This window comes from Lissotriton vulgaris, chromosome 3_1 (genome assembly GCF_964263255.1).
Source record: "Lissotriton vulgaris chromosome 3_1, aLisVul1.2, whole genome shotgun sequence".
NCBI lineage: Eukaryota > Metazoa > Chordata > Amphibia > Caudata > Salamandridae > Lissotriton > Lissotriton vulgaris.
The window spans coordinates 1,510,001,213-1,510,019,896 of NC_141689.1; the positions used below are offsets into that span (position 1 = coordinate 1,510,001,213).

At 50.3% G+C, this 18,684-nt stretch overlaps 1 protein-coding gene across 2 annotated transcripts in view; it reads right to left on the bottom strand.

The window, feature by feature from the left end:
* Positions 1 to 486: 486 nt before the first annotated feature.
* The window catches only part of LOC147728085 (broad substrate specificity ATP-binding cassette transporter ABCG2-like), a 514,375-nt gene continuing 496,177 nt past the window's right edge, over positions 487 to 18,684 (bottom strand). For both annotated transcript variants that reach the window (XM_086961970.1, XM_086961971.1), the window contains exon 16: positions 487 to 1,090. In XM_086961970.1, coding sequence (XP_086818096.1) covers positions 943 to 1,090 — 148 coding nt within the window. In that variant the 3' untranslated portion in view covers positions 487 to 942. The remainder of the gene's footprint in view (positions 1,091 to 18,684) is intronic.

An 18,684-nucleotide genomic window follows, 5' to 3' on the forward strand; every position in this document is an offset into this window, starting at 1 on the left:
ACAGGATGTTCAGCGTCGTTGCTGAGACTCGAACCAAGCTCCCAAGATTCGAGGTCAACCGTCCGAGCCATTAGGCCAACTCCTCTTCCCAAAATGACAATGCCTTTTATTTACGTGTTGATTTTTAAAACATAAATGAAAGATATTGTCATTTACAATGCTAATAGCTTAAACTCTCGCAAATGCGAGACCTATTGCATTGCAACTGGTTGTTTTTTTCTTTCTATAGACATTAACACGCTTTTCCTTCCTGTTCTAGTTGCAAGTGTGGCATAACTGCACAATAGGGTTTATGAGGCTGGCACTGTTGGTGCCTGGGAATTAACGTTTTACAAAAGGCCCGAGAATTCAGCGTGCTAGACGTAAATAATCTTCAGCGAGAAGCCTTCTTATACGCAGACAAGTAATCTCTAGGCACCGTTATGAAGAACCATCATTTCTGGAACACAGCTTTTCACAAGGTCAAGTTTAGAAAGACACAGGAAGCAAATTAGGAACAACATTTTAATAAAGATTTTTTTATTTTACAAAAAAAATTCATAGGAGAATTTTACAAGAATGAATTTGATTACAAATTAAATATTGATTAAGTTACTGTACACTGCTCATGAAAGCTTTCATCTTGAATCGAGTGGGACGATCTTGAGCAAAGTAAGAAAAATAAACGAACATGGTTTAATAGTGTTTTTTCATACAGTCTATGGCAACAGTACTTTTTAGCAAAGATATAAAAAAAAACTTGTTGGAATTAAAATGCCCATAATTGAAAGGAAAATAGAAATACAATAAACTAATGAGGCATTTTGAAAACACATAATTATCATATGTAACTGTGCACTAAAATGACACCTGTTTGTTGAGACATTCCTGAAATACGTTTCCAAGCAATCCCCTGTATCAAAGATCCTTAAATAGTCAATAAAACCGGTTCAGGGTCCTCTCTCAAGTCAGCTTCTTCATGAGGAACAGTTTCAAATAGGCAATACTAAGAAATATGATGGTCATACACGCCAGGGCCACGTGGTTCTGCCATATGTCCCACGGAGTGGACCCAAGGCCCTGCTGCTTCAAAAACTCCTCTCCAGGGTATCTGAAAGTCAACAGAGAAAAGAAACAAGAGGTCAGTAACCGTCTCACTGCAGTGTGCATTGTTCTCATGATGGATAATTATTTACAGGGATTTGCAATCCTAGCTTTCCATTTCGTACATCGAACTAAAAAAAAAAGTTTTAAAAAAAAGTTTTATATAGCACCAGTTGCACTACAAAATATCTGTCTCATTCCACTTCACTAGCTGTAGCAGCATTTCAGATGCAAAAAGTTACTCCCAGTTTCATTGAAGGCTACGACCCAGACATGCCGAAAATAGACCAACATATCTACTTTATATACCTTTTGGGAAAAATGCAGCTACTTTTTTTTTTTTAAAAAACAGATAACCTGGTTAAGAGTTCCATATCTCACAGGTACTCATTGGCCTCGGGATGAAAGGGCCCTACCCCACAAGGGTTAGGGGTTCCCGTGCGCTGCAGGGGCCTGTATTACACCCATACCGGGTTTTTCGAATATCAGATCATCTGGTACAACAATAATCAGCGCTCAGAGGTAACTGGAAAGTAAAGAGCAGGTTTGAAAACCCTCTTAATAAATATTTTCGTAAAAAGTGCAGAAGTGCTGAGCTGCTGTCCGGAACGTGCTTAACTGGGGCGCTGTCATGATGATATTCATAACCGTGTCTGTGCGTTTGTTTTCCCTGAAATTGCCCTTGTACAGCACAAGTGTATACAGCGGCACTGGTGATTGGTGTAAGATGTATTGCACCTGATAAAATCAGACTCCACCTGATCAAAATTTATTGAGAACGATAAATCTTTGGGGAATACCATAAGGGCACACCCCCCCAAATACTAGCAGGTTTGACCTGCAGGTATTTACCAAATAACTCATAAGTGCGAGATGTGCCGTACCAGCAGTTACAACAGAAAAAGTAGACGAAGGTTAGTGCACAGCCTTAGTTCATAATGTTCAACGTAATTTATGTTAATGTATGGGTGCTGCCTGGGTGACGTCTCTGTAGCGGTCTAGTGGTTTTCACGTCACGTTGACGTGACGTAGGCGGCCATGTTGGCGCCGAGTGAGCGCGCATCATTAGCGCGCTGAGCAAACCACGGAGCAGAGCGCCGGCCGGCGCTCCTCGGACTGATTAATTCAATTGCCAAATAAATAAGAGTTGCAACCTCACTACTTGCCTCGAGTAGTTATTAACGAACGTTACAGTGGCGACGAGGTCGGGAAAGGCGACCAGACCGACGCTGGGAGCACAGAAAGGAGCAGCACTCCACGTGGCCCCCCACGAGGCGAAAGAAGACACGCACACAAGTTCACCTGGCCCACCTGGACACCAGAAAGGTCTGCCTGGAGCGGAGGGGTCGTGGAAACGTCCCAGCCAACCATAAGTGGACGATCTGAGGTACTGAGCAACCCGAGGAGTGTGGCAGTGCCACAGCACAGCACATGAGCTGCAAATAGGCCACATAGACAGCGCGATCCACAAGACAGCCAAGAGCACACGTGCCACCTTCCTACATATCCACGCATAGGGAGCGCTGCGCTGGCTACCAAAGAGGAGGAAAGGGGGTCTAGTAACAAGAGCCCCCAGAGAATCAAGCACACAGGAAACAATAACAACACCCCAGGCAGCCCCCCGGGTAAAGCCACCGACGGTACAGGCGCCAAGGAAGTGAAGATGAGTACCCCGGCGGGGTATGCGATTGCACCTGTGCAATTCCTACCGAAACCCGGAGACCCACTGATGAAGTGGGAGGACTGGAAGGAATATATAGACAATTTCATAGGGGTCCTGGAAGACGAAAATGAAGAAAAATTTACCCCTCAGAGAAAAAAACGCATCCTGCTACTAAATCTAGGACCAGAAGGACTGAGAATATACAAGAGTCTTGTACCGAAGAAGAGAGAAGACACAGATGACGATGTGTATGCGCATGCAGTGGAGGACCTAGATGAACGATATCGCCCCACCATCTGTGTTTCAGTGGATAGATATATCTTCCAGCAAAGGAAACAAAAGGCGGGAGAAACCATCGAAGAGTATGTAGCAGCATTGCGAAAGCTGGCAGCCCCGTGCAAGTACGCGCTGTGGGAAGATGAATTCATAAAGGACCAGGTGGTCATGCACACCACGAGCGCAAATGTACAAGACAAGCTGTGGGCAAGCGGTGACACCACACTCAGAGAAGTACTGGTCATAGTGAAGAGGGCAGAACTCGCAAAGAGGTGCGCTAATGCAACCAAGAAAGAGGTGGTCACCCCAACCATGGTGAACAGGATACAGGAAGAGGATCACCGCAAGGACCAAAGAAACAAACAACCCATAACCAAAGGGACCAACAGATGGCAAGGGAAACAGGCGAGCAGTGAGAACAAGAGAACGTGCTACAGGTGCGGAAGTTGGTCCCATGAAGCCCACGACAGACGGTGTCCAGCATTCCGAGCCAAATGCCTGCACTGCGGAATTGTAGGTCACTACGAGAAGGTATGTCGGAAGAAACAGCAGAAGGGAATGGTGAAATACGTTGACCAAAGCGAAGAAGACCTTGAGGAAGCCACGGAGGAAGAAGTGGTCACCGTCTTATGCATATACGATCAGGTGCTGAGCGTAGACGGCAAGAGATCAACCAAACCAGTCCTAGAGATGTCCATGGGCGGCATCACCATCACGGTAGTGGCGGACACCGGATCTCCATTTACCATCGTACAGAGAGCAGTGTGGGAAGAAGAGTTCCAACCCAAGTTGGGCCCAGATCTGGAGAAACTAGACATACGGCCAGTCACCTACAATGGGGATCGCATTCCCATGTTAGGTTTCCGACACCTACTGTTTGAGTTCAGGGGCCGATCAGCGTGGTGCAAACTATATGTTGCTGAGAAAGGACCCTCCGTCCTAGGATGGCTTGACCAGGGCGATCTAGGTATAAAACTCGACCCAGGAGGGAAGGAACAAATTCTTCTCACAGAACAGGAGGAATGGCCGGACAAGAACAGATGGAAGAAGAACTACCCGAAGGTGTTTGGGGGTACAGTAGGAAAAATGGAAAAATTTCAACATAAGATAGTGCTTAAGGAAGGAGCTATTCCAGTGGCACATAAGGTGAGAAATGTGCCCATTGCAGTGAGGGAAGCGGTCCAGACGGAACTCCAAGATCTGGAGAGGAAGGGCATCATAGAACCAATCACATGCGCCGAATGGCTGGCGCCCTTGGTGGTCGTAATGAAACCCAACGGAAAGGTCAGGCTCTGTGTGGACCTGAGAGAACTAAATAAAAACATAGTGGTGGAGAAATTTCCCCTTCCCAGGATAGAGGAGATGTTGGCCAAAACCAGAGGGGTTCAGTGGTACTCCACCATTGACCTTACCTCAGCCTACCACCAGATAGCACTGCACCCGGACAGCAAAAGCCTAACGTCGTTCATTACCCCGTTTGGGTGCTACAGATTTTGTCGCATGCCGTTCGGACTAGCCTCGGCGGCAGCAGTCTTTCAGAAGATGATGCACCAACTATTCAGAGACTGCGAAGACGTACAGTACTTCCAGGATGATATTCTAGTGATGGGGAGAGATAGGAGAGATCATGACCGGAAACTAGAGAAAGTACTACAAACACTGGAAGCCAAAGGTCTCACGGCAGAATGGTCGAAATGTCGGTTAGGACTGCAATCGGTAACATACTTAGGCCATGAAATTGGACAACAGGGGATCACCCCCAAGACGGAGAACGTGAAGGCCATCGCTGAAGCACCGCCCCCCAAGAACAAGGAAGAAGTCAGGTCGTTCCTGGGAATGGCGGAGTACTATAGCAAGTTCGTGGTACATTTCGCTTCCAAGACCTACAACATGAGGTTGCTGACCAGAGAGAGCACGACATTTCAGTGGACACCGGAAGCCCAAGCAGAATTTGAAGTCATCAAAAAGGAAATCTCGGGAGCCATACCACTCAAGGGGTACGACCCACAAGGCACCACCGTGCTCATCACCGACGCCAGCGACAAAGGGCTAGGCGCAGTACTGATGCAAGACCGAGGAAGAGGGGACATGGAGACAATCAGCTTCGCCTCCAGAGCATTGACGGAGACTGAAGGCAAGTACAGCGTCATCGAAAAGGAGATGCTAGCGGTAGTGTGGGCCACGACGAGGTTCCGCCAGTTCTTATGGGGTACCCGATTCCTGCTCAAGACGGACCACAAGCCGTTAGTGAAGGTACTAACATCGTGCGGACATGCCAGCGCCACACCCAGGATATCGAAAATGTCCTTAAAGTTATTGGAATTCAGATATGATGTAGAGTACATCCCTGGAAACAAGAATCGAGTGGCGGACTACTTGAGTCGAGCAGCGGCCATGGAGCCTGGAGAAGAAGACCCAGCTGACAGAGGAGAGATGGTGGCTCTCATAGAGGACCAAGAGAAGATAATTAGCATACAAGAATGGACTGAAGCGTATGAAGAAGACACCGACCTCAAAGTAGTAAGGGCGCACATCATACAAGGTTGGCCAGAGAAGAAAAAGGTGAAAACCAACCTCAAACCATTTTATGAAGTGAAGGAGGAACTGTCAGTAGGAGACAAGGGCATATTCATCTACCGGGGAGACAAGGTAATCCCCCCAAGGAATCTCATCAACAAGCTGCTGGACTTATTACATGAAGGCCATCTCGGCATAGGGAAGCTCAAGGCCAGATCGAAACAGAATTACTGGTGGCCAGGTATGGACGTAAGAGCAGAGAGGCATGTCAGAGAGTGTCCCCAATGTCAAGGGGCCGACAAAACATTGAGGCCACTACGTCAAGCTCTTGGAAAGTTCGACAATCCCGTAAACCCATGGGAAGAGTTGTCAATAGACATTTTAGGACCGGTGCTGGATGACCAGAGCATACAGAAATATGTGTGTGTCCTCATAGACCGTTACTCCAAATGGCCAGAGATAAAAGTGAGCGAATCCATGGACACTGAGAACATCCAGGAGTTCCTATCCGAAACGTTCACCCGTGAAGGAATTCCCAAGTCCATCTTAAGTGACAATGGACCACAGTTCACGTCGGAAAGATGGAAACAATTCATCGAAAGAAATGGCATCTCCACAAAGCACACGGCCATTTACCATCCAGCGGGCAACGGTCTAGTTGAGCGATTTAACAGAGTAGTGATGGGGGCCATACAAGCGGCCATCGCCAGCAATAAAGACTGGAAGAAAGCGTTGGAGAACATGGTGTGGGCCTACAGAATAACTCCCACAGGCACGGGGTACAGCCCGTTTCAAATATTGAGAGGACGTGAACCCTTCACGCATGACAACAGGATCTGGAAGGAGAAGGTGGTAACCAGTGAGTGGTCTCCGGCTGTAGTAAGGGCCAATCTGGAAAGAGCACAAGCCATCTACACCAACAACTACAATAAACGGAGGAATGTGAAGGACACTCATCTAGAAAGAGGAGAGTGGGTGAGAGTAAAGCTGGCCACCCTACAAAGAAAGGGAGACAGCAAATATAGCAAGCCGATGCAGGTTAAGGAAGTTTACGATCGAGCGGCTCTGCTCAGTGATGGGAACGTGTGGTCGCAGGACCGCATGGCCCGGTGCAACAAGATATTGAGATGGGGACAGTGGTACTCGGAAGGTGAAGACATGGACGACATGAATGAAGAGAATAGGATTGGTGGAAGTGAAAAAAGGGACGAAGCAGGTGCAAGGGAGGTGCAAGAAGGTGAAGAAGGATGTGAGACTCCAGCAGCAGAGATGGACAGGCCGAGAGGGAATATGAACAGTGAGGGAGCGATGAGCGGAGGAACAGAAGAAGAGGAAACGCAGAGTCAAGGGGCTCGAGAGAATATTGGTAAGGTGACCAGGAGTGGAAGACAAGTCGTAAGACCTGCCAGATTCCGAGACTTTGAGCTAAACTGCGAACTGTGAGTGACTTAACATGGGTTTGGTAAAAGGGGGAGATATGTAGCGGTCTAGTGGTTTTCACGTCACGTTGACGTGACGTAGGCGGCCATGTTGGCGCCGAGTGCGCGCGCATCATTAGCGCGCTGAGCAAACCACGGAGCAGAGCGCCGGCCGGCGCTCCTCGGACTGATTAATTCAATTGCCAAATAAATAAGAGTTGCAACCTCACTACTTGCCTCGAGTAGTTATTAACGAACGTTACAGTCTCTTGTCCAAGGACGTCTAGTTAAGAATTGCAAAATAGTGCTTCTAATTGAAAATCAGTCGCATCCCCTGGTGCAAACCTTTTCTCCTTGGTAGTGAATCAAGGATTTCCTTTAAACTAAATGACGATTCTCTTCAACATGTTCATTGCAACAATTTACTTTATTCTTATTTTTGTCGTTCTTTCCTCATGAAATTGTTTTCATTCCATTCTGTATAGTATATTTACAGGACATCAATGCCTCTTGTTGTTTTCTCCAATGTATTTCGGGCATTAGATAGCCCTTCGTCAGGGAGCATAAGCTAAAAAAGAAGCATTAAGCAGAACATTTTCAAAACTGAAAATAACATCCTATCAGTTGACAAGAAACTGTGTGACATATTTTACTTAAGTGTAACCTCATGGTCATATAGCATTTGTGATTTTGTGCCCGTGATAGTGCTACAAAGTGCCCGAGTACCGGGTGATGAGGAGTGCTCTCTTTCAAAAAATAAATGAATAAATGCCGTACGCAATATAGCGCGTACTTACATGTCGATGGTAGCAACTTGGCTATCATTCAAGTTTCAATGTTCACGATCCTGGGCAATAGTAAAAAAGGTAACGCGATGATTAGTATCTAAGTGGATGAGCTTGACACTGGTTACAATATCACCTTCATAGTACGTCAAAAAAACGTACTTCTGGGACGCCAAGCGTCTCTTCCTATTTCTGTCTGTTTAAAGGAAATCCTTGATTCACTACCAAGGAGAAAAGGTGTGCATGAGGGGATGCGACTGATTTTCAATTAGAAGTACCAGCAGTTACTGCACAATTCACTAGTAACCTGATCACCTCATAATAAAGTCCTTACTGTTAAAATCTCTGAAACAGTGAGTGCACGTGCTGCAGACAGCAGAGCTCCGAATCGAGGTAAGTAATCACCTAAATCTGTAAGAGACCCCATCTGGCCGCAGATTCCTCAACGTAGCATAATCCCTAGGCGTCAGACAAGATCCAGAATTTGTCCATGAGCAGTACCCCCGCGCCTGTAGGTGGTATCGGCTGGCTCTGTGTGGCGCTTTGGTGTCACCCGCAGTACCTATACAGGTACCACCCAGCCATGCTGACGTCAGTTACTTTTTTTCCGATTTTCCATGCCAGAAGCATGGTGCCATGAATTACACTTACTAATGGTGTGGAAAACTAGGATTCTGAAAGGAGAAAGCCCTGTCCCTAGAAATCAGTTTGCAGAGTGCGTCTTTATCTATATCTACGACTAGATAAGAGTCTCTACTATTACTGTTAAGGTAATACCCAATGTAAGTAACTTGTCTCTGATAGAGACTTCTAGCCGCAGATTTCTTACCTTAGAATAGACACCCAAGAGATACCTCCACAGAGGCAGGTCTGAGGGCCAATTTCACACGAGGAAGTTCCTTCGCTGCCTAGCAGGAGTCCAGGACTGCAACTCTTCAAGCAAACCCAGTGGTGGCCGCTTTAGCTCCGGTAGAATGAGCACACAAACCCTCAGGGGGGAGGGTGCTTCTTAGTGAATGTGTAGCAGATTTTGATACACAGTTCGATCCACTGTGAGATGAGCCTCTTCTGTACAGCACGTCCTTTCTTAGCTCTGACATACTCAACGAAGAGTGGGTCATCCACCTGGAACTCTTTTGTGTGGTCAGGGTAGACCAACAATGTTCTTTTCGGGTCCCAACAGAAAGTCACTCCTTTTCCTTGGAGGGATGAGGCAGAGCGTAAATGTAGGCAGAGTGATGGTTTGGCCCACATGAAAAGGAGTGACCACCTTCAGAAGAAATGAAGCTCTTGTACAAAGCACCATTTTCTCTGGGTAGATGTTAGGATACAAAGGCTTGGATGACAAAGCCTGTAGCTCAATGAACCTTCGGGCAGATGTTCTTACCACCAGGAAGGCCATCTCGTGAAAAGGAGCCTGAGAAGACAGTCATGCTCAAATGGGGTGCACAGGAATGTCAAGACCAGATTGAGGCAAAAGAAAAGGAGTGGGAGGAAACATATGTTGCAGACTTTTCAAAAACGTATATACAATAGTGGATTGGAAAAGGGACGGTTGATCAGGCAACTGAAGAAAAGTAGAGATTGCAGAAGACATCCCTTAACAGTACCGAGATCAGAGCCCTGCTGGGCAAAGGAAAGAACAAACATGAGAACCTTAAAAAGTAGAGGAAGAAAGGGAATCAATATGTCTTTCTGTATACCATGCCACAAATAATGCCCAAAGGCAGGCATAAACTGTCTCGGTAGATGGGCGCCTGGCTGTCAAGAAAACATTACAGACTTCAGAAGGAAGTCAAAAGCTGTCAACTGTTGCCACTTAATCATCTCGCAAGAAGGCAGAGTGTTGATAGGTTCAGGTGGAGAACCCTCCCGCTGCCGCTGCGAGAGAAGATCCTCCCAAAGGGGCAGCCTATTTGGTTGGTCATGCCCAACAGATCAAGATACCAGTTTCTCCATGCCCAATCTGAATCCACAAGGATGACTTGGGTGCGGTCGTTCCTGATTTGTTTGAGAACTCTGGACAGGAGTGGTGTGGGCCGAAAGGCATATAGGAGGCCTGACCTCCGCTTGAGATGAAAAGCGTCTCTGAGTGAGAACCACCTTGGAAACTCCAGTGCGCATAACCGCTGACATTGCACACTCTCGTAGTTGGAGAGCAGACCTAACCAAGGCTCTCCCCACTGCTGAAAGAGACCTTACATCCCCTCCGGATGGAGACGCCATTCGTGATCTATTAGACATCTTCTGCTGAGGTCATCCGCTCTGGCTTTCAGAGAAACCACCAGATGTTGAACCACCAGGGATATGAGAGACGCAGGGCCTCTTAACACAGGGTCCATGACCCCACCGCAACCCACATTGCTTGTTGCAGTACCATGTTGCGGTGGTGTTATCCATGAACACTTGCACTAGCCATACCTGGATGAAAGGTAGAAAGGCTTTCAATGTCAGTAGGATCGGTCGGAGCTCCCACAGGTTGATCTGGAGTCTGGATTCAGGTGGAGACCAGAGTCCTCTGATCCCCACCTCTCCCAGATGGCTGCCCCATCCCAGGAGTAACACATCTGTCACTACCGTCAGATCTGGTTGGGAAAGGGAAAGGGGTCTGCCGCTAACTCAATGGAGGTTCGTAAGCCACCACTGCAGGTCCTTTGCTGTTCCCTCCAAGATCTGGACAATGTTGGAGAGCTTCCCTGATGCTGCACCCACAGGAACTTCATGTCCAACTGCAAAGCCCACATATGCCAACAATATTACAGCCTTATTATCCTGGACTCGCCAAAACTGCATAGTGTCCAGAAAAGCCCCGATAAAAAGGAAGCGTCTTGGAGGGAGTCAGGTGTGACTTTGGCACATTGACAGTGAATCACAGCGAATGCAGGAGGTCTGTCGTAGTCAGACGATGGGAGACAACAGCTTCGGGAGAGCCCATCTTCAACAGGCAGTCATCAAAATAGGGTAAGACTGGCACCCCTAATCTCTGCAGATGAGCTACAACCACTGCCCATCACCTCGGTGAACGCCAGAGGGGCTCTAGTAAGATCAAAAGGGCGCACAGCAAACTAAAAATGCTAACGATGCTTGTTTCCGGTCAGGGAGGACCTGGCTTGGCAGTTCGGGCTGGACTGTTGCTATGAGGCGCAGGGTCAAGACTGATTGCATATGGTCAGGTCTAAACTGGGGTGGCATGGTGAGCAAAAGAATAATGGATTTAACCCAGATCTCTTGACTGGGGATGAATGTTTTGATTTGTTCTGCATTCCGTCCATCAATTGTGTGTCTTTTGCCTTCAGTGTGCCGGCACCTTGCCTCAGGGTTGTACTTCCCACCTAGGATCTCCTGCCTCCTCAGTGTGCCAGTGGCGTACTTCTGATCGGAAGTTCATACTTAGGTTCTCCATCCTCCCCTTCACCTGGCGCCTCAGTGTGCCAGCCCCGTGCCTCGAGGCGGAGGTGTGCATCCTGCGCCTGCTGTCCCTTTCTCCACCGACCCCTCAGAGCACGAGGTGCTCACCTTGGGCTTGCTGCTGCCAATGTCCCTGGGCCGGATGGTAGCGGCACAGGATCATTGAGACACAGCTGTGAGATGCATAAAAGAGGACTAGGGTTCCACTACCCCACTGCCTCCTCCTCTCACTCACAGGAGACTGTAAGAGCCCCAGGCAACCATTTGGAGTCTGGGTTTCGCAGCTGAACCTGGAAAACGGAAGCTAGAGGAGTTCACTGCCACCAGAAATACAGAATCACAATTCTAGTGTGAAAACTGCATAAAGAAGATCGTGAGACGGGTTTGGATTTGTGACGTGGATTAATATTGTTATCATTTATCTTTTCTTATTCGTTATTTGACTTAAAAATGACCCCGTACAACAATGGTTGTTGTGTTTAGCAGTGTTGATTTTTGTGTCCTCGTCATTTATAGTTATGTTTCTGCTTCCATTGAAATAAACTGTGGGAATGAAACCCTTTTACGCCCCCCCCTCCCCAACTGTTCTTCTGCAACTTGTAAGGATGATGAATTTAAATTTCCTTCAAGTAGAAAACAAAGTTTGACGGATAATTTAACGTTTTATTATTTTTGCAGCAATCACCTTTTGGGGTCTCCTATCTGTACTGGCGGAGCCACCCGGCCCGTCCATACACTCACGCACGCACGCATGCAGCCCGGGGGCGGGGTAGCCCTCGGGTATAAACGGGCATAAGACCGCACGTGGTCTTTGCCCCTAAGCACTAGACAGTCTCTGCGTCACTTCTTTACACAGAGTGTAGGTTAGGCCCCACTACGCGGCCTAGGTTGTCCTTGCCCCTGCACAACTCTACATTGGCGACAAGGCGGGTCCCCACCCACGCCTCGCCCCACGGACATACCAGCTGTTGTCCTGCGGTGCTGCCAGGACCGCGTTCGCGCTGTCTGCGCTGGAGCCGGCGGCCGGCGCCATCATCCATGGCGGGTGCCACCCCGCTGTGCGGACCGCTCCGTCCCTACCGGAGCCGGCGGAATCATCGCGCCTGTCGCGGCGTGGCAGGTGAGACGCCTGGTTTGGGCAGCGCAGTGCCTGGGGAAAGAAGCTCGTTGCTGGGCCCAGCACCACCGGCCGTCCCGTGCCATCATCAGGCCCCACAGTGCAGGGGAGGGGAGGCGCGCGCAGCTCCTATCGGAGGGACTGGTTCGGCCCTCACCGCGCCCCCATGTCAAAACGCAAGCATCTCGCGGACGCGAGAGAGTCACCCTGCTATTGCTCACGCATCTCGCGGAGCTCCGTTTTCAGCTGCTTGGAGTACAGAAAGTGCCCGGAATTCACAAGTACTGCTTATAAACGGCCATAATCAGCCTGTATCAACACCACTAACGGCGAGGAGCCTCACCAGTGTGTCAGAGCTTCATTGAGCACCGGCTCCACTCTTCTGAGGGTCAACGACCACATACACCCCGGGGATGAGCGTGCAAGCCACCGGAGGGGCTGCGGCCACAGGGCCCGCCCCGCGGGTTCCCACTCCGACACCAGTACCGATCCCGAATGCAGGACAGGCGCAAGGGGGTCTGCCACTCCAGGTCCCTGCACAGAACGTCGCGCCCGCGGTGCCGGGCCACGCCATGGCGGCTCCGATCCCGCCGTTTAGTGAATTGGCGGAACCTTCAACAGCAGCGGCGCAATGGCGTTTATGGCTGGGATGCCTTGAACACTACTTCGTAGGTGTACGAGAGAACGACAACAGGGTCAAACGCTCGCTCCTGCTGTGTTATGGAGGCGACGAGCTATATGAGCTCTTCGAGACACTGCCAGACAGAGGAGACAGCAATGACTACACGGCGGCCATCACGGCCCTCAACCGCCATTTTGACCCCCGTGTAAACCCGGATTTCGAATGGTTTAAATTGCGCCAGGCCCAACAGGCGGAAGGGGAGCCGATTGACGTTTTTTACGCCAGGCTACGGAAGCTTGCTACATCCTGCGAGCTGCCCGATCGGACACTGGAGATCAGGGCGCAACTGATACAAGGATGCAGGTCTGTCCAGCTGCGACGGTTGATCTTGCGTCAACCTCGGATTAGCCTGGATGAGATCCTGGTGCTGGGCAGGTCCCACGAGCTTTCCAACGCATGTGCAGAAGCCATGCAGGCCGCGCTCGACGGTCCTGCGGCGCCAGCGAAGCAGGTGTCGATTAAAGAAGAGCATGTGGATGTGGTGCGGAGACGAGTCCCGCCTTCCACGCAGAAGAACCAACCAGCGTTCACTCCCCGATCTGCGTGTGGGAATTGCGGAATGGAACATCCACCAAATGGAAGGTGCTTTGCACGGGGAAAATCGTGCTCTAATTGTGGAAAGATGAACCATTTCGCGAAGGTGTGCCGCAGCAGCCGCCGTGCAGGACCAAGCGGACGGAACATTACCCAAGCGGTGCGCCAAGTCTCTTTAGAGGACCCAGGCCCATGTAATGATGCACATCAGACTGCATTCCAGGCTGGAAGAGGAGGGCGACGATGACGTCTTCTTCGTCTCCTTTGTAGGGAGAGATGGATCCAGGAAAAGGCCACCACCAATGTGCGAAGTTGACATTGCAGGATCCCCGGTGAAGGCATTGATTGACACAGGGGCGTCGGTTAATGTCATGGACAGCATACAGTATGAACAGCTTAATCCTCGTCCGCCGCTATTGCCTTCGAGAGCCAGGATATACACATATGACAGTGATGAACCGTTGCCCCTACGTGGAGTGATCGGTGTGGAGGTGTCATGCAACGACCAGAAGGTAAACACCAAGTTCCATGTCACAGGGGACAGAAGAGGCACGTTGCTAAGCTGCCACACAGCGGAGGATCTCCAACTCGTGTTTTTCGCCAACCAAGTACACGAGCGGCACACCGATGCCCTGTTGAGAGACTTTCCGACACTGTTCCAAGGACTGGGTCGGCTAAAAGGAAAAGTGTTCAAACTACACATTGACCCCACTGTGAGGCCAACTGCACTACGACACCGGAGGGTGCCGTTCCACCTGCGGCCGTAGGTGGAAGAGGAGCTAATCAAACTCGAGAACTTGGGGGTGATCGAGAAAGTGTCAGGGCCCACGCCGTGGGTGTCACCCCTCGTGGTTGCGCCAAAGCCGAAACAACCGGGCGCAATTAGGCTGTGTGTGGACATGCACCTCCCGAACATGGCCATTAAAAGGGAGCGGCACCTGACGCCAACGATGGATGACATTGTGGCCGACTTAAATGAGGCCAAATGGTTTTCAAAACTGGATTTAAATGCAGGCTACCACCAGTTAGAGCTCCATCCTGACAGCCGCAACATTACGACATTCTCGACACATGTCGGTCTCCGCAGATTCAAGCGCCTGAGTTTCGGGGTGTCCTCCGCGGCTGAGGTTTTCCAAAATGCGATCAGGGAGACACTATCTGGGCTACCGGGAGTCATCAACCTAAGTGATGACATCTTAGTCTTTTCGAAGACCCTGGAAGAACACCATGGACACCTACGGGCTGCGCTCCAACGGCTTGCGGTTCATGGCCTAACGCTACACAGGGAGAAGTGTTCATTCTACAACGAATCAGTCGAATTCTTCGGATACATCTTCTCGCGAGAAGGGCTGAGAGTGGACCCTAAAAAGGCAGACGCCATTCGGTCGGCGCCCAAACCAACATCAGCAACGGAAGTCCGCAGTTTTCTAGGGATGGCCACCTATTGTGGCTGTTTTATCCCTAATTTGGCATCCCTTTCGGAACCACTGAGAGTGCTTACAAAATCAGGTCAGCCATGGACATGGTTGGGGAAGGAGGACAAGGCATTTCGGGCAGTGAAGGAGGCCCTGATTGACGACAAAGTCATGGCATACTTCAGGCCACATCGACAAACTGAGGTGGGGCTGGGAGCGGTCCTGCTACAGAAGGCAGAGAATCACACATGGGTCCCCACGGCATACGCAAGCAGGGCGCTGACGGCCACCCAGATGCGCTATGCACAGATCGAGCGAGAAGCGTTGGCCATCAAATGGGCGTGTCAGTACTTTCACCTCTATTTGTTCGGTCACGAATTCACTGTGGTCACCGACCACAAGCCATTTGTTCCGCTGTTCGCGGGGACAGCTAGGCTTGCGCCTCCCAGGATCGAAAGATGGGCTGTCCAGCTCCAGACGTACCGGTTTAAGGTCGTCTTTCGACCAGGAGCAGAAAACCCAGCGGATTTTCTCTCACGCCACCCATGCCGAGAGTCCTTGGTACGTGAGCACGATGATCTGGAAGAGGTGGAAGAATTTGTGAGGGTCCTGTCTCAAGAAGCCTGCCCCAAAGCCCTCACCCTGGAAGAAATTGGGGCCGCCACCGACAGGGATGAATGTCTGAGGAAGGTGAAGCGTACTCTAGAGGACCGGAGCTGGAAACATTTCTTACAAGGAGCAGGCGCCCTCACTGCAGAGGAACGAACCTTGCGCCAACACATGTGGTGCGCGCAGAGTGAGCTAAGCACAGGACCCCATGGAGTGGTTCTGCGTGGTGACACGATTGTCATCCCCGCGTGTCTACAGAAGGAAGTGGTACGACTGGCTCATCTAGGGCATCAAGGTGTAGCAAAGACAAAAGCTCGGCTAAGAGGGAGAGTGTGGTTCCCCGGCATGGACAGCGCTGTGGAGCAAGAAATCCGTGACTGCCACTCCTGTGTCATCACGAGCAGGGAGCCCACTCCACACCCCGTTATCACAGAAGACCCGTGTGACACCCTGTGGTCCAAAATAAGTATTGACTTTGGATCCTTCCTGGATGGGCGACAAGCCATGGTGCTGATTGATTCATGCTCAAGATTTCCAGTGGTGGAGGTGCTTCCGTCTACGGCATTCAGTCATGTAAAGCCAGCTCTGGATCGGGTGTTCGCCATGCTTGGGTTCCCCGATGAGGTACGGTCGGACAATGGGCCACCATTTCAAGGCGCAGAGTTCCAGGCATACTTAGCAAGGAGGGGCATACGACACAGGAAAATCACGCCGCAGTGGCCGCAGGCAAACGGAGAGGTGGAGCGGTTTATGAGGACAATGAACCGAGCACTTAGGATTGGTGTGGAAAAAGGGGATGTGCCGGAGGAGTGTCTGTCGCAGTTCTTGAATGCATATCGACTAACACCACACTGCACCACCAAGTGCGCCCCGGCGCATGTCATGTTCAAGAGACCCCCGCGAGACTGTATACCCGTGAGCCCAGCATGGCGGGCGCCGGAGTTAGATCATGAGGCGGCCCAAGACCGGCGACGAAGAACAAACGAGAGAGTGAGTCGAGCGAGGGGAGCAGGAATCAGAACACTCGCAGTTGGCGATCGAGTAGTGATCAAGACTCGTCACCATCAATGGAAGTACCAAACGACATTTGAACCGGAGATATGGGAAGTTGTGAATGTTCACGGCACCATGGTATCCGCATCCAGAGGCACCCGAGTGGTAACGAGAAATATATCCTGGTTCAAGAGAGTATCTACTGACGAAGTCACACCAGAACAAAGGTTGGAAGACATGGAAGCTGGCGAGGAACTGCCGGTTGCCTCGGAGGGGGCACCAGAGCCTCGAGAGAGAGAGCATTTGCCAAGCCAAGGGAATGCAGGAGTCAATATCACACCACCAACAACTGAGGCTGTTGCTACAGGACAATCGGAGGAACCTGGGGCCGGAACACAGCGAAGCCAGAGGTACAACCTGAGACCAAACCCTACTCCCAGTCAGAGGCTCCGAGACTATGCCTGGAGAGTGCGCTCCACTAAGGACTCTGAGTGAGGCTGGACTAAACATCTGTGGGTTTGGAGGGATGTACTGGCGGAGCCACCCGGCCCGTCCATACACGCACGCACGCACGCATGCAGCCCGGGGGCGAGGTAGCCCTCGGGTATAAATAAACGGGCGTAAGACCGCACGTGGTCTTTGCCCCTAAGCACTAGACAGTCTCTGCGTCACTTCTTTACACAGAGTGTAAGTTAGGCCCCACTACGCGGCCTAGGTTCTCCTTGCCCCTGCACAACTCTACACTATCAAGAAGCCAGGGACCTCCGCTATTGTGCTTTCTCTGATGTACTGGACTGTAGTTCTAGCTCAGTAGGCTGAGCCGAGATTAGTGTGAAAGAACCCTCTCTGTGTAACCAGCGTGATGCATTTTAGAATCCCCTTACGGAGGAATCAGCGTTTTTGTGTTTTGGCTCCCTCTAATGACAAGTTGTCGCATAAAATATACCCTGAAAACTGAAACACTGATAAAAACATTTTGCTATATAATGTACGGTAGAAAAGAAATATTATTTCTGAACATTCTGAACTAAGAATCTTCACCTGGAAAATTAAGACGCAGGCGAATTCTGATATTCATTAATGTATGCCCCTGCTTGCTTGACTCGTTAGAAGGAAAGGCAAACCAAAAACAGAGAGGGAAATTCGATTTAAGGCACCTCAGTGGTTACATAACTGGTGACCATCTGTTTGCGGCTCCCCAGGCTAATTTTAACGGTGCACCAGGGTGCCGATGCACAGATTGAGACCCGCTGCAGTAGTTATTAACCAGGTAGGATGCTGCAGGACCACTGTCGACAAAACAGCTCTGCCTAGTGGGTCGGTGGTGTCGAGTCCACAGCAAATTATTAACTTAGCTGCATCCCTCTCGAAAAACACCTGGAAAAGCACGGTCTGGGCCTACTCCAGGACCGCTGGCAGCACCTGCACAACCATTCCCCACAGGGCGCGGAAATAGCAGCACAAAAGGCTGTTCTCAGACCGCAGTTTCAGGCTTGCGGAACAAAACATCTTTCCCCCCCAAACTGTCCAGCTGCTTGGATTCCCTGACTAGGGGTGTGTTAGGGAATGCACCAGGATTTACACGGGGCATTCAGGCGTGGACCACCCAGCTCTCGGGGGTCGGGTGTTGGGTGTTGGGTGAGGTAGTTTGGGTCCCCTGGAGCGGGGTGGTGGGCAATCGTCCTATTTGAAAGTGCCCTTGTGTTGGGGTTGGACCAGGTCCCAGGTAGGAAGTCTTTGAAGGCTTCATTGAAAGGAAGTAGCGGTTCTTAGAAGGACACACTGGTTGCAGCACCTCTGTCAAGACATTTGTCTTGACTACCACTGAGGGTAGACTAATTTCAAGGACCTCAGCTGCCCTCCGCACTACCATGGCAAATGACGCCCCTCCGTCCGTAGCCACGGTAGGGGGAGAAAGCCTGCTAGTATCTGGAGATGTGTCCAGCCCACTGGCTTCACACAGATTCTCACACCAGTCCATATTTCCTTCCTCATTAGGCTGGTGGCCAGTGACCCCTCCCATTCCTCCCCGAGTTCTGGCCAGTAAGAGTAGGGCTCACACTCCAGCCTGTCAGTGCTTCGTATCAGAGTCTGGGAAGAGTATCGGGATGGCAGAGCCACTGGCATGAATCCTGAAGGGGCCCCTGCCGAACCCACGTGGCTTGAAGGTGCACCGGCAAGAAT